We start from the raw sequence: 14,707 nt of genomic DNA on the forward strand, positions 1-14,707 counted from the left end.
CTTGCGGCAACTCAATACATAAAAGCATGCAGACATGGTCATGAAGTTGTTCAGACCAAACATCAGAATGCAGAAGAAATGTGATCGAAGTGACTTGGACCGTGAAATAATTGTTGGTGCCAGACATGGTGGTTTGAGAATCTCTGAAACGGCTGATCTCGTGTGAGTTTCACATGCAACATTCTGTAGAGTTTACAGTGAATGGTGCGAGAGAGAAAAAAACATTCAGTCAGCGGCAGTTCTGTGGGCAAAAAGCCTTGTTAGAGGTCAGACGAGAAAGATCAGACTGGTTCAAGCTGACAGGAACTCAAATAATCATGCATAACTGGTATGCAGAAGATGACAACGCATTGTAGCAGAAGATAAATAAATCTAAAAAATAAGTGTAATAAATACCTAATAAAATGGTCACTGAGTGCATGTACTTCAACAACTCATCAAATACATCACCACATTGGCCTGCCCAGCTAAATCCAGCGAAAACACTGCTTCTTCCTGCAGATTGAATCCCATGTTACCCAGCACAAGCCATTGGGGGAAATCTCCCAGACTCCCAGAAGGGTAAATGGTTGGAATTTATATAACGCCTTTATCCAAAGCGCTGTACAATTGATGCTTCTCATTCACCCATTCATACACACACTCACACATACCAACGGTGACTGGCTGCCATGCAAGGCACCAACCAGCTCGTCAGGAGCAGGTTAGGTGTCTTGCTCAGGGACACTTCGACACAGCCAGGGCGGGGGATCGAACCGGCAACCCTCCGGCTGCCAGACGACTGCTCTTGCTGCCTGAGTCAACACGGGTCCCTATCGGGGTGCGGGGTAGGGTTCTGTCTCGCTGGCCAGAGGCCAGTACTGATTCCTGTGGTCATTCTCAGGGCCTCAGGGCCTGCGGTCTGACAGGCCCGGCTGCGCTGGACGGGCGGTCTTCCAGCTCCACGGCCGCGCAGCTCAGCTGCCGCTCTGCAGAGTGAAGAGGAGCGGCAGCTGGGCCTCACGCTAGCCCGTGCTCCCCCCCCGCCACTGCGCGGAAAACGTTGTGGCGTCGGGACAGTTCTAACCACTGCAACTGGGCAAAGCAACTTTATCTGACTGCTGATGAACAAATGGACGCAAGCATGCATGTGGTTGCGTAAAAGTCATCCCATAAATGTACCCAAAATAATATCATAGAGATATAATGCATTTGTAATGTCATTTCTACAGTAAACACAAACGCAACTACCAAGTCAGTTTGAACAAAATGTGTTTTCAATCTTTTTAATGCTTCTTCACCTTAAAAACATTCATATTCAATATAGCTTAGACATTTACTATACTTACTATACTTACAATATTATACTATATGATACTATACTATACCATATTATCCTATACTATACTATAGCTTTTAGGCAAACTAAGCAGTAGGTGCACTTCAGTGCTAGGAAAAGGCAAGCATTACTGGGCTGAAGGGTCTGTTCTCGCCATTATGTTATGTTACGTTGCTATACATATTGGGACCTGTTACCTCTGCTGTCAGTGTGAAATCGGGACATTACAGGAGTGTGTGACAGGGCCGCAAATAACTGTCTCTGCAAAATGAATGAAATGTAAACCTTTGGAACAGAGATAATGGAGTGCTCATACTGTGTCTCTTCAGTCCTAGATGGGTAAAAATGCCTGCCGTTTAGACATTAAGACCAGTTTTGAGTAGGCATTTGTTAAATCTATAGTCAATTTACTGTATATGCACTGGGTATGGCTTCAAAATGGATGTCTATTTTAAAACCGTATTCATTTCAGACACATTTTTCTTCCTCAATTGCACAACAGAAGCTGTTTGATTCAGTGACTCATCTTTATTTTCGGTTTCACACAGAACGTACTGAAATGACCATATTTTTTACTGTTATTTTCCAAAAATAAGGAAGTTTCACTTTCATAGGCAAACAGATGATTGTCTGGGAGACAGTCACATTCAGTTTTTAACGTGTCCTCCATGGCAATAGCCACAAGTACTGTCAAAACTATTTTCAGGAGTATTCACAAAAATATTCTAAGAGGTTTTCTGGGGATTATTCTCAAATATACTCAGGTCCATTCTCCAGTATGTGTATTTTTGTGCTTGTTCGCTGAGTTTACCTTTTAATTCTTATTTGTGCTGACTCATTTATCTTCTTTTGGTCAGATACTTATAGTACCTTGTGTTACCATTACATTTACAAATTATCCAGAGCAATTTACATAAATGCATATGTAGGTACAGAGTTGTCACAACGATAGGATGAGTCATATACCTAGATTCCTAAATGTTTTCATCTCAGTGTGACTTTCTAATAAAATAAAGGTTGCTGATGACGCAAGAATTCAGAGCCAAATCGCAATTGCGACTGAAGCAAGCTGCAGGCTATCTTGTTTCTGAAGTCCCTAAACAAATTATCCTATCCTGGAATATGGATGGTGTAGCGCTGCAATATTTTTGACTGACATCATGAGCTGCAAATGAACTCGGACGAGTGTTAGGATTTACCCAATCAACGGCCTGGAAATCAATCGATGCGTGACAACTATATCTATGAGCAACGTGATTGGATATGAATATAGGAAGTGGACGTTGGGTCGTTTAACGTTGACTGTGCTTGTTGTTAGCCAACTACTGCTACAGTGCGGTAAATCTAACAAATATTTGTTTTGGGGAAGTGACATTGTCATTTTGTTCGCGGTGAAGACGAATCGGAGAGAAACATACCCTTGTATATCTTCTGTGAAAGAATGGACTCCGAAAAACTCTCAGCGGTGTTCAGTTATGAGAGTCTGGTACATGCTGTCGCTGGGGCAATGGTATGTCAAAAATATGTGATTAACGTTAGTCTAATAGTTTTAGTATCCGTGTATACTTTGCTGTCTGTTTTTCAGTTTACCGGTTTATTAGTTCAATTAGAAATGAAGATAGAATATAGGTAGAGAAAGTATAATTATGTAGACTAATGATGAATTGACCGTTTCTAAGCAGTGCTTTCCCTACAGTAAAGTTGGCTTTTTTGGGAGCGGTTGGATTACTGCAGTTCGCTGACACCTCCTGACCTACCTAAAGTTAGCTATGGACAGTGGAAGCTGCGTGGAACCAGTTTTTCTTGGAACACATTTATAAACTAATTTCACCAACGAAGTTGCGTATCTGGGGCACATTATAAAACTACTATCACGTTCAACATTCTGGGCAAGTTGCACATGCAATTATTGTAAATTTGCAGGTTCATAAGGTTGCTGGTTAGATGTGTTTTTCTGAAGAATCTTTAAATAGCTTAATTTACCCGCTCCTTTCCTCCAGGAGCTAATGATGCGCTCATATCTATTGTGAGTTTTTATTGGATATTCATTCACCTTATTGTCTCTTTGCGTTTTGTTTAGGGGAGTGTGACTGCGATGACAGTTTTCTTCCCCCTGGACACTGCCAGACTGCGGCTTCAGGGTATGTAAATCGCCTTAGAGGACATCGACAGGTTCCTTCGATTTGAGAAACAACCTCCAACCTCGACCTTTGTTCCACTCTAGAACAGACTTTTACATTTGTAGCGATTGTGGTTTTAACCTACCTGCTGTACCTTGTCTGCAAATATGTGTGGTTAATCTTTGTTGGCGAGCTGTACTACTTTAGGCAATTCACTGTCCTCATGTTTTTTTGGTTGCCCCCTCCCCTCCCTTCCCCTCCCCGTGGGGTGTAGTGGATGAGAAGAGGAAAGCCAAGTCCACTCCTGCAATTCTGGCTGAAATCATCAAGGAGGAAGGATTGTGAGTAGAATGAATCGAGTTGAGTGAAGATGAGCTGTGGGAGGGTCCGTGTGGATGGTATGCACGGAAAATGACGTACACCGTGACGGCTGACATCACAGTGAGACTGATCAGAGCGCCCTGCTGTACAGTAGTCAGCTTGTAGTGTAGTGGTGGAGGTAAATGACTGGGACCCGCAAGGTTGGTGGGTCAATCACCAGTGTAGCCACAATAAGATCCGCACAGCTGGTGGGCCCTTCAGCAAGGCCCTTAACCCCACATTGCTCCAGGAGGGATTGTCCCCTGCTTAGTCTAATCAACTGTAAGTCGCTTTGGATCAAAGGATTGTTTTGTATTGTTTTGAAATGCATACTTTTTGTCTCCCCCCCCCCCCCCCTCCAGCCTGGCTCCCTACCGAGGGTGGTTTCCTGTCATCTGCAGCCTCTGCTGCTCCAACTTCGTCTACTTCTACTGCTTCCACAGCTTAAAGACCACCTGGCTGAGGGGTCAGAGGTCGACGCCAGGGCGAGACCTCCTCATTGGCATCGCCGCAGGTAGAGGCGTGGCGTGAACCCATGGTCTAGTACCGTGACTCTCTCAGGACCACCACTGACTGGGTCGTTTGAGGAGTGTCATAGAGTGTCATAGAGTGTCATAGAGTGTCATAGAGTGTCATAGAGAGTCATAGAGTGTCATAGAGTGTCATAGAGTGTCATAGAGTGTCATAGAGAGCCATAGAGAGGAGTCACAGACACAGACTGTGTCTGACAGTCCTTCGGAGGCTTGTTTCTTTAATATCCTTTTATTGTTTTGCCCATATAATCGAAAGAGCAGTTAAGGACGTTGCCTGTCTATCGTGTGCCCATTTCATTTACAGTACAGCATTCAAGGATTAAGGTGCATGATAGGGTCCTTGACCAGGTTGGTGGTTCAAGCCCCGGTGTGGCAGCAGTACGATCAGTGCAGCTGTTGGGCCATTGAGCAAGGCCCTTAACCCCACATTGCTCCAGGTGGGATTGGCCCCTGCTCAGTCTAATTAACTGTAAGTCACATTGGATATGTCGCTTGGGGGCAACATTAGCAGTCAGAAGGTTGCTGGTTCGATCCCCCGACCTGGGTGTGTTGAAGTGTCTCTTACCCCCCCCCCAATGGCTCCAGACGAGCTATGTATTTTTGTCTCTCCCTCCTTGGTGAGTGTGGTTTGCTCTGGCGCAAAATGGCTGCCGTGCATCACCCAGGTGGGTCCTACACATTGATGGCGAGTTTACCCCTCATCACTGTAAGCACTTTGAGTGTCTAGAAAAGCGCTATATGAATGTAATGATCTATCTATCCTTTTCTCTCTCCCCCCTCCTTCTTTCTCTCTTTCTCTCTCTCTCCCTCCTTCTTTCTCTCTTTCTCTCTTCCCTCCTCCTTCGTTTTCTCTTTTGCTCTCTCCATCCTTTCTCTCTTTCCCTCTCTCACCTGCCTTCTTTCTCTCTTTCTCTCTCCCCCCTCCTTCTCTCTCTCTCTCTCTCTTGCTCCCCCCCCCCTCCCTCCCTCCCTCCCTCCCCCCAGGTGTGGTAAATGTGCTTGTCACCACTCCCCTTTGGGTCGTCAACACCAGGCTCAAGCTGCAGGGGGCGAAGTTTCGCAACGCAGACATCCGTCCCACATACTACACAGGCATCGTAGGTGAGACGTGTGTGTGTGTGTGTGTGTGTGTGTGTGTGTGTGTGTGCGCGTGTGTATGTACCTTTCTATGGGGCCAAACATTCAAATCTGATTTTAAGGCATTTAATGTGTCATTTTGGTGTAATGTCAAATTTGGGAATCCATTTTTTTCATAAGAATATAGCAGTACATCTTTATATGATGATAGCACTTACCCAAACAATGTTACAAAGGGGGCGGTACGGATGGTGCAGTGGGTACCACTGCCGCCTCGGATGGTGCAGTGGGTAGCACTGCCGCCTCACAGCAAGGAGGTCCTGGGTTCGAATCCCGGTCGGCCGGGGCCTCTCTGTGTGGAGTTTACATGTTCTCCCCGTGTTTGCGTGGGTTTCCTCCGGGTACTCCGGTTTCCTCCCACAGTCCGAAGACATGCAGGTTAGGCTGATAGGCTGACAGGTGAGTCTAAATTGCCCATAGGTATGAGTGTGTGAGTGAATGGTGTGTGTGCCCTGCGATGGACTGGCGACCTGTCCAGGGTGTATTCCTGCGTTTCGCCCAATTTATGCTGGGATAGGCTCCAGCCCCCCCTGCGACCCTGTTCAGGATAAGCGGGTTAGGATAATGAATGAATGAATGAATGTTACAAAGGGCTTCACAGAGAAGACCTCGCTCAAGTGTAAAATGGTAGCACTCAAACTCTGAAGCAGCTGCAGTTACCAGCCCCTTTAAGCATTACACTACACTCACACTACATTACCCAGCATGCTCACATTCGATCCTATGTCCACCTTCTGAAACGTATGTGTGTTGAACAGCTGTGTGCCTGTCTGAACAGGCTCCATGTCAGTCACTAAATCGCTGATGTGTCCCTGAGCTCTTCCGAAATACTCTGCCCCCTCTGTCTCTGTCTCTGCCCCCCCTGTCTCTGTCTCTGCCCCCTCTCCAGATGCCTTTTCAAAGATTGTTGGGGAGGAGGGGGCGGGGGCTCTCTGGAACGGGACCTTCCCCTCGCTGCTGCTGGTGATGAACCCGGCGGTCCAGTTCATGATCTATGAGGGGCTGAAGAGGCAGCTGAGCAAGGGCGTGCACAGAGAGGTGAGCCGGCCTGGGCATGACCGCGGTGACTGGCACATCCCAAAATTCACCAGCATGTAGAATAGTGATGGGTGGTCACCTGTCAAAGCTGGTGGAGGAGACAAACTTACCACCCACAGATAAAATGTGCCTGGATTTGGCTGACCACCCACAGAGAAAATGTGCCTGGATTTGGCTGACCACCCACAGATAAAATGTGCCTGGATTTGGCTGACCACCCACAGATGAAAGGTACTGGGATCTGGCTGGTGGGTTGGTGTGAATCTGGCACCCTGAGCAGGAAGGCCCAGAAGGTGCGTTTTTGCTCTGTGAGCGCAGTAATGAGGCATCCTGTGTCTGCTGCAGCTGTCCTCTCTGGAGGTGTTCTTCATCGGAGCCGTCGCCAAGGCCATCGCCACAACGGTCACATACCCACTGCAGACTGTGCAGTCCATTCTCAGAGTGAGTACCTGTCTGTGTGTCTGTCTGTGTGTCTCTCTGTGTGTCTGCTGTCACTGCGTCTGTCTGTCTGTCTGTCTCTCTGTGTGTCTGTTGTCACTGCGTCTGTCTGTCTGTCTGTCTGTCTGTCTGTCTGTGTGTGTGTGTGTCTGCTGTCACTACGTCTGTCTGTCTGTCTGTCTGTCTGTGTGTCTGCTGTCACTGCTTCTGTCTGTCTGTGTGTGTGTGTGTGTGTGTGTGTTGTCACTGCGTCTGTCTGTCTGTCTGTCTGTCTGTCTGTGTGTGTGTCTGCTGTCACTGCTTCTGTCTGTCTGTGTGTATGTGTGTCTGTTGTCACTGCGTCTGTCTGTCTGTCTGTCTGTGTGTCTGCTGTCACTGCGTCTGTCTGTCTGTGTGTGTCTGGTGTCACTGCTTCTGTCTGTCTGTCTCTCTGTCTCTGTCTGTGTGTCTGCTGTCACTGCTTCTGTCTTTGCGTCTGTCTGTCTCTCTGTGTGTCTGTTGTCACTGCGTCTGTCTGTCTGTCTGTCTGTGTGTCTGCTGTCACTGCGTCTGTCTGTCTGTCTGTGTGTCTGTCTGTGTGTGTCTGCTGTCACTGCGTCTGTCTGTGTGTCTGTCTGTGTGTGTCTGCTGTCACTGCGTCTGTCTGTCTGTCTGTGTCTGTCTGTGTGTCTGCTGTCACTGCTTCTGTCTGTCTGTCTCTGTCTGTGTGTCTGCTGTCACTGCTTCTGTCTGTCTGTCTGTGTGTCTGCTGTCACTGCTTCTGTCTGTCTGTCTGTGTGTCTGCTGTCACTGCTTCTGTCTGTCTCTCAGTCTGTGTGTCTGCTGTCACTGCTTCTGTCTGTCTGTCTGTCTGTCTGTCTGTTTCTCTGCCGTCACAGTTTCTGTCGGTGGATGCAGAATCTGCTTGACTTGGCACAGTTGGTCAGAGGTGTTAAAGTGTGTTTGCACTCTGTGTGAGAGCTGCAGCGCTCTGTGCTCTGTGTGTTTCAGTTTGGCCAGCACAGGCAGCCCACAGAGAGATCACGTCTCTTGAGCTGTCTAAGGAATGTGGTGTTCCTGCTACTGAACAGAGTCAGGTGAGTGCACACACACACACACACACACACACACACACACACAGGAGCACACACACACACGCACAGGAGCACAAACACACCTCACAGTCTTTTATACACACACACACACACATCTACACACACACACACAGTCATTCATGCACACAAACGCTTGCCCACATGCATGTGCACACACACACACTCATGTTCATTCAGTCCTTTGCTCACAGCACAGTGCAAATGCATTAACAGAACACACGTGTGCACGTGCTGCATCTGCATTAACAGAACACACACGTGTACAAAAGCATACATTTCCCACTACTGTTCCCTGTTGTCTTCCCTCCCCTCAGGAAGAATGGCATTCTGGGATTGTTTAAGGGCCTGGAGGCCAAGCTCCTGCAGACGGTGCTCACGGCCGCGCTCATGTTCCTGCTCTACGAGAAGATTGTCAGCAGCACCTTCCGGGTGATGGGGGTACGGAGGCCTTCGCCCGGTCGATAACGCACCTGTGCCCGGAGGCCGACGCACCTGTGCCCAGTCGCTGACGCACCTGTGCCCAACCGCTGACCTGCACCTGCGGGCTCCCTGTGTGACCAACCGCACCACACATCCGCCAGCCCATGTTCCCAGCCGAACGCTCATTCCTATTTATTAAGCACCCGATTCATCCAGTTCATACAGTGGGCTTCGGAATTATCGGCACCCGCAGTAAATATGCACAAAAGATACTGTAAATTAAAAAGTAGTTCCATTGTTGCAATAAATTTTATTTTCCAAGGTGCGTCAAGCAGTGTGTTTTATTCATGTGATTCAATGAAATCAACCAGTATCTCGGTGTATTGTGTTTATTTTTAAGACTTGGTGACAACAAGACTGTGCTCCTTGGGGGTTCTTTATTGCCTCCCTCACCATCTTCTTCTCCAGCCCGAGGGACAATGTGCACTTGCCTCTTCCTGGCAAGTTTGGAACAATTATTGCCCTTACAGTGCTAAGTGCTATGTTTAGCTAAGCGTTTATTATCAGTGTTGTTTACCCTATACACGGCCATTTTCTTCTTCTTTAATCAAGGGTGCCAATAATTCTGGAGAGGCTAGGAGAGCGCAGTGGTTCTCATTCCAGAGTTCGGTCTTCATCTCAGCTCTACACTTTGTTTTATTTCTCATTGTTAGTATGGATTAAAGTGTATATGTAAATAACGATTTGTCAGAGCAGGATGGGAGGTGTAATATGAAGTGTCAAATAAATGTAAATGTATATTTAAAAGTTTACCTTATTTTTAATGAGTGAGAGGCTCCCCATGTTCGAAACACTGGTTTGTATGATCCCTACATGAAAATTGTGAACATTATTACAAAACATGAATGTGTGGACTGGAAAATAGAATATAAATTCTTTTTTTCTTTTTCTTTTTTTTTTAACTTTTGTTGTGGCTCCAGTTTGTTCTGAAACGCAGCAATATTTTATTTTTATGTCATCAAGATGTATTTTCAGCCATTTTCAGATGTATTTGCGATTTCCTTAAAAAGCAAATTGAAAATTATCATCAATATCAATAATTTTCCAGATTGCTCTGGTTGAAGAATGGCGAATCACGTGTTCATTGATTAATTTTGTCCACTAGATGGCGCACTTTATTGTGAGATAAAGTAGTTAGTCAGGTGGCAAAGAACCATCGCTAGGAGAGACGCAGTTAAGCATGCCAAGTGATGGTATTAAATTTATTTAGACAGATATTCGTTTGATTCTGCTGTAAATGTTCTGATCTTTTCCCCTTTATTTTGTGTTTAATTAGTGTTTTTTCACGTTATCATCGGTTCATATCGGGAAATATGAACCGCTCCTTGATTTACGACCTGTCCCAAGTAGCTGGTGATATCATCCTAATGACTAATGTGACTAATCTCATGAGTTAGTTTGCTAAAGATTCGTCGCTACCGATGTAAACTAAAAATAACCTATCAGCCCTTCCCATTGGCTTGTATGTTTTCGTTGAACATTGGATTACGATGCGATTGGTGTAATCATTACCTCGGCTAAAAGTAACGTGTGTTCTTATTGGATTCCAACTACGTCATTGACCTTAAGACAGCCCAAAAGTTAATCGCGGCATAAAGCCTGTGAAGTTGTGATTGGACATCAGTCGACGTCAGTCCAACCGGGATCCGTTCGTGATTGGACGACCTTTGCACTCTCAGGCGGCAACAAACCAGAAATGGGCGGGTTTTCCGGCTGAAGTTTAGTGTAAATCGGAAGCAGGTATGGCACAGCACGGGCAGGCGGGGGGGGGGATACCAAGCACGTTCATCAAAACAACAGTGATAATACCTGGACACTAGCATTTTAATAAAAAATAAGAAACACTTACGAAAAACCGCATTCAGTCGATCACTCCGATTGTAAAGAATACACAATATAGCGTGTGGACAGAGCGTGACATTACTGACGACGCGGTGTAGCTAGCTGGTTAACTTGGCTGGCTTCCTCGCCAGTTTTAGCTGACATTAGCTGGTGGTGGGGGGGGGGGGTGTTGGTTACATGGCTGGGAAATCTGGCTTTCAGTGCGCATCGACCTACTGCGGAACAATGCATTGGAGTAAATAGCAACTACGCCAAGTTAAGGTGAGTCTTTTGGTCACGTTTGCCAGTCTGCGATGGCTAACGTTATATATAACATGTAACATTGAAAATGATTAACATACCCAACAAGCTAGCCATGGCTATTAGCGATCTTAGAATGGCTTAAAACAACCAACAAACTGTATTCTTAACAGTTGCCTGGCGAGATAAATATCTTAATACTTCACAAGCACCACCCGCCCTATAATCTGTGAACTGCCGCTCCAGTCATGGTCAAAATTGGGATAACGTTATAGTTAGTTACCCCTAATGCGATGCATGCATGTCCATTTTCTTTGCTTTCACACAAATTATTTCTATTTAGTACCATGGACATGGAATGTCTTCATTTGCATGCACTCCCTTAAACGCGTTTCATCTGAAAAGGGCCCTAGGATATTAAGATTATGTAATACATCTGGTTCTACTGGAGTTCAAGGCTTTCCCAAATGATCACAAAAGAGGCAGACTGCGGTAAATGGCAAGATATTACATCTGCGTATCGTAGCAACACTGGCCGTGCAGTTGGAGATGGGAGATTGCACTCGTAAATATTTTTATGCTTAAACTGTCCCCCGTTTGGAGCGTGTTGCCTTCGGTTTTGAATCGGGGCTGTGCTGATTATATCTTTTCAATTCCACATGTTTGCTCTGCTAACGACCACAATCCTCTATAAAGCCGAGGTTGCCGTCTGTGATCGGGGGAAAGTGGCAGTTTTTTAGATGAATTGGGTCAAAGCAGCATTAATATACAGCCTCTAAAGTAGAAGTAACTAGTGACTTTGGCCTTATTCAAAGATCACCTTTCCTGAACTTATCCTATGTGTGAGTGGAAATGAAAAGTTTTATATTTTCATCACAAACGGATTAATTGTGAGGTAGTGTAGTGTTGGTTGGATCCAGACCAGTGACTCACCTGTCTGTCAGACATACAGAACTGGCTGCAGTTACAGGTGCATTACGGCTCCTCTGGCTGTTTACTTTGTGGTGATATTTTACTGTTTACATTTAGTAAGTCAGGTAGTTTGTGGACTGTAGGATGTCCTTCTTAATGGTTTTTGGTTATTGAGGCATCCAAGAATACTTTCTGTGAGCTTTTCATCAAGTCATTTTGATTGTCTGTACCTGTGTTCCATCAAGAGGGCGATTCACCCCGATGCTGTCCCTGGTTAATTGATTGAAAGAGCTATGAGTCAGCTAGCATCATGGAGGACTTATTGGAAATGAAATGCCTGTCAACGCCCTGAGCTGATTTCTTACTGTTCTTTTTCTTGTGTATTTGTTTTAAACGCAATCGTCCTTTGCTTGCAGTGAGTGTGGCCCAGCTGAAATGCGTATGACCATCTTTTCCCTCATACACAGGATATAAGTGAGGTACATACTCACGGCTGCAGTGGCATTCTGTGGTAATCGCTCACATTTTCACTGTCTTTACACTCAATTCTGTTTTGTCATCTCATTATTCTCAACCTCTCCTTGTCTTGCTTCCCGAAGTCATTGTTTTATTGCATTTTCACGTCTTACATCCTCCACTGTAAGGGCCTGGTAATAAAACGTAACAGATATTGATCCAACAGACGGTATTAAATGAAGACTGCAGTGCATTGTGGGAGTTTCCTGAAGCGCTTGATTAATCTCTGCCCCAGAGCATATCAATGCTCCTGTGGAAAATTGCCTGTTAGATGAGAAGAAAAAGTATGTTTGCTGGATAAACCAGTAAATACATGTTTTTTTTGTGCGCTTCTAACACTGTTCTGAATGTGCTGTGATTGGGCGTTCCAACCCCATAGAGCAGAGCCAGTTTGGATTCATCAATCCTCAAGTGGGATGCTGATTGGTTCAGATTACACTGTGGCATTGTGACATCACCCCCCCGTGACCGTGATTGCTCACAGGTATGCCAAGTCCATCCGGGGCATCTCCAGATGGGCTCGTGTTAAACTGAACAAACAACAACATTTGTTCCTTCCGCTGTAGTTATAGAGTGATTGACTGGTGAGGTCATTGTTTTTTTTGGGAAATTGAAATTGGACATTCCGTAAAAAAAACGCAAAACACATCCTCTCCACCCATTTTATTTGGCTTGCCGGCTCAGCGCCGGTTATGTAATGACCATAATTTAAAAATGAATCCAGTCACATTTTTAATAGGTTAGCTGATGCGGAGAAGCGGCACTCATTGGTTAACTGGAATCTCATGGGACGTCTTCTTCATACGGGCATAATCAATGCGACGAGTCGGCAGTGCTGAGTCAGACACATTAGGCCGAGCCCTAATGAGTAAATTGTGTTTTCTGCAATAGTCTTGTTTTTAAGAGCCGGCCCTTCCCAGAAATCGCAGTGCCACCCTTGAATAAACTGTGTGGATTTATGTTCAGTTTTAATGGCTCCCCCCATTATTACTTGAGCAATGTCGTTCACTTTTAAAACGATCCTTTTACTTAGCCGCACCCGGTGAACGGCATTTGTGAAGTTTTAAAATTAGTCTGCAGGTTTATGGTGTAGTTGCGGACGATTTTAATAAATTGCCGTTTACGTATGAACCCAGGGGCGGCACGGATGGTGCAGTGGGGGGGGCACGGATGGTGCAGTGGGTATCACTGCCGCCTTGCAGCAAGGAGGTCCTGGGTTCGAATCCCTGTCGGCCGGGGCCTCTCTGTGCAGAGTTTGCATGTTCTCCCCGTGTCCCCAATGTATGTTGGGATAGGCTCCAGCCCCCCTGCGACCCTGTTCAGGATAAGCACGTTAAGATAATGGATGGATGAATGGACGGACATACGAACCCTGATATGTGTAGGGAAGCAATTAATGGCTTTTGTTGACTTTGAGCAGAGTATTAGCGCAACAGTATTTTTCCTCCGTATTCATAATGCTTTGTTGAAAGTAACGGTCTTAAACGCTTGCTCTTCGACCTCTTGACCCATGGCCCAGTCCTTTGATTCCCGATTCAGCTGAAAATTCAGAAACTTTAGTGCTGAGTCATGAGACGCGGTAGCGGTTTGTCTCGGTGCGTGTTCGGTTTGTTCCGGCCTGAGAGCGCCTCACGAGCTGACTGCACTGTGCAGGTGCGGTGTGGCAGTAAGGGATGTGGCACTGGGCTTGCGTTGCAGACCTGGCAGGCTCACTGCACCCATGGCAGCGCAATCATCAAATCTGGTCTTCAAATACAAATCCGGCCCTGGTTTTCCCTCTCTCCCAGGCAACTCGCTGAACGATTAGTGCCGCAAACCGTCTTCACGCCAGATTCCCAGCTGAAGGGGGAGGGCGGAAATCCAGCGGTTCTCGAACCTCAAGGACCGCGATTTGATGATCCCCGTGCTAGAGCAAGAAACGTGGCCTTCGTTACTTCAGTAAATGGCCAGCTCTGTAAATGGGTTGTATGTTAAAATCTATGGTACACGATAAGTACATCTGCAGAATGCCTGAATGTTTCATGCCCAGTGATTGTGGTAATCTAATCTTACATCTTTGGTCGCTCATTGTTCTTGTCACAGAAATCAGAGAATTGTGTGAACAAGACTCTAGAAGTTGATTCTGAGTGTATGACATCTGCACTTCAACAGCTCTCTCTCAAATACAAAACGCTTGAGATGACAGATAGTGTCATCATGTTACATGTTTAAAAAAAACCAAAAAAAAAACATTAAGCCTAAGCAATAACTGTGGGCAAAGTTTGAGGTAAGAAACCAAAAATATTCCAGAAAATCTTGTTTCGCTGCAGGAAAAAAAAGGTGTAGCACAAAGCGTACTTTCCCTGGCTCTTGGCCAGTGAACCTGGTTGGTTGGTTATTGTTTTTGCAGTCATGCAAGTGGGCAGTATAAAGCTTTTCTTGCAACGGTGGCTCAAACATTTCACATAACATAAGGTAATGGCGAGAACAGGCCATTCAGCCCTGCAATGCTTGCCTTTTCCTACCTCAAAGTGTACCCACTGCCTAATTTGCCTGAAAGCTAAATGGAATCTAACGCCGTATCAAGCCTGGTCTTGAAAACCCAGTGTTTCTGCCTCCACTACATGTACTGGCAAGCTATTCCACACATTGACCACTTGCTGTGTGAAAGAATACTTCCTAATATCTACGGAATTTCTC

At 45.8% G+C, this 14,707-nt stretch overlaps 2 protein-coding genes across 4 annotated transcripts in view; both read left to right on the forward strand.

Annotated features, from left to right (window-relative positions):
- The first annotated feature begins 2,595 nt into the window (after positions 1 to 2,595).
- On the forward strand, positions 2,596 to 9,265 carry slc25a17 (solute carrier family 25 member 17). Of its 2 annotated transcripts, XM_061224293.1 has the most exons (10): positions 2,596 to 2,828; positions 3,399 to 3,459; positions 3,713 to 3,779; positions 4,161 to 4,312; positions 5,316 to 5,432; positions 6,358 to 6,506; positions 6,852 to 6,947; positions 7,935 to 8,020; positions 8,353 to 8,508; positions 8,553 to 9,265. In XM_061224293.1, the coding sequence occupies exons 1-9, from the start codon at positions 2,760 to 2,762 to the stop codon at positions 8,501 to 8,503; spliced, it is 948 nt and encodes a 315-aa protein (XP_061080277.1). In that variant the 5' UTR covers positions 2,596 to 2,759; the 3' UTR covers positions 8,504 to 8,508; positions 8,553 to 9,265. The 2 variants fall into 2 exon arrangements, with proteins under 2 accessions (XP_061080277.1, XP_061080276.1); XM_061224292.1 differs by having other exon boundaries at positions 8,353 to 9,265.
- Positions 9,266 to 10,264: 999 nt separating this feature from the next.
- The window catches only part of mrtfaa (myocardin related transcription factor Aa), a 40,858-nt gene continuing 36,415 nt past the window's right edge, over positions 10,265 to 14,707 (forward strand). The window contains exon 1 of one of the 2 annotated variants that reach the window (XM_061223813.1): positions 10,265 to 10,621. The gene's annotated coding sequence lies outside the window, so the exon portion shown is untranslated. The remainder of the gene's footprint in view (positions 10,622 to 14,707) is intronic. The other variant, XM_061223811.1, reaches the window with a different exon arrangement.

The sequence above is a fragment of the Conger conger genome, chromosome 16 (assembly GCF_963514075.1).
Source record: "Conger conger chromosome 16, fConCon1.1, whole genome shotgun sequence".
In the NCBI taxonomy this organism is placed as follows: Eukaryota; Metazoa; Chordata; class Actinopteri; order Anguilliformes; family Congridae; genus Conger; species Conger conger.

Bases quoted from the DNA above. Each gene is read 5' to 3' on its own strand.
- slc25a17 (XM_061224292.1), top strand. From the start codon at position 2,760: ATGGACTCCGAAAAACTCTCAGCGGTGTTCAGTTATGAGAGTCTGGTA. The intron at 5,433-6,357 runs GTGAGACGTGTG...CCCCCTCTCCAG, and splicing joins ATACTACACAGGCATCGTAG to ATGCCTTTTCAAAGATTGTT. The intron at 6,948-7,934 runs GTGAGTACCTGT...TGTGTGTTTCAG, and splicing joins CTGTGCAGTCCATTCTCAGA to TTTGGCCAGCACAGGCAGCC.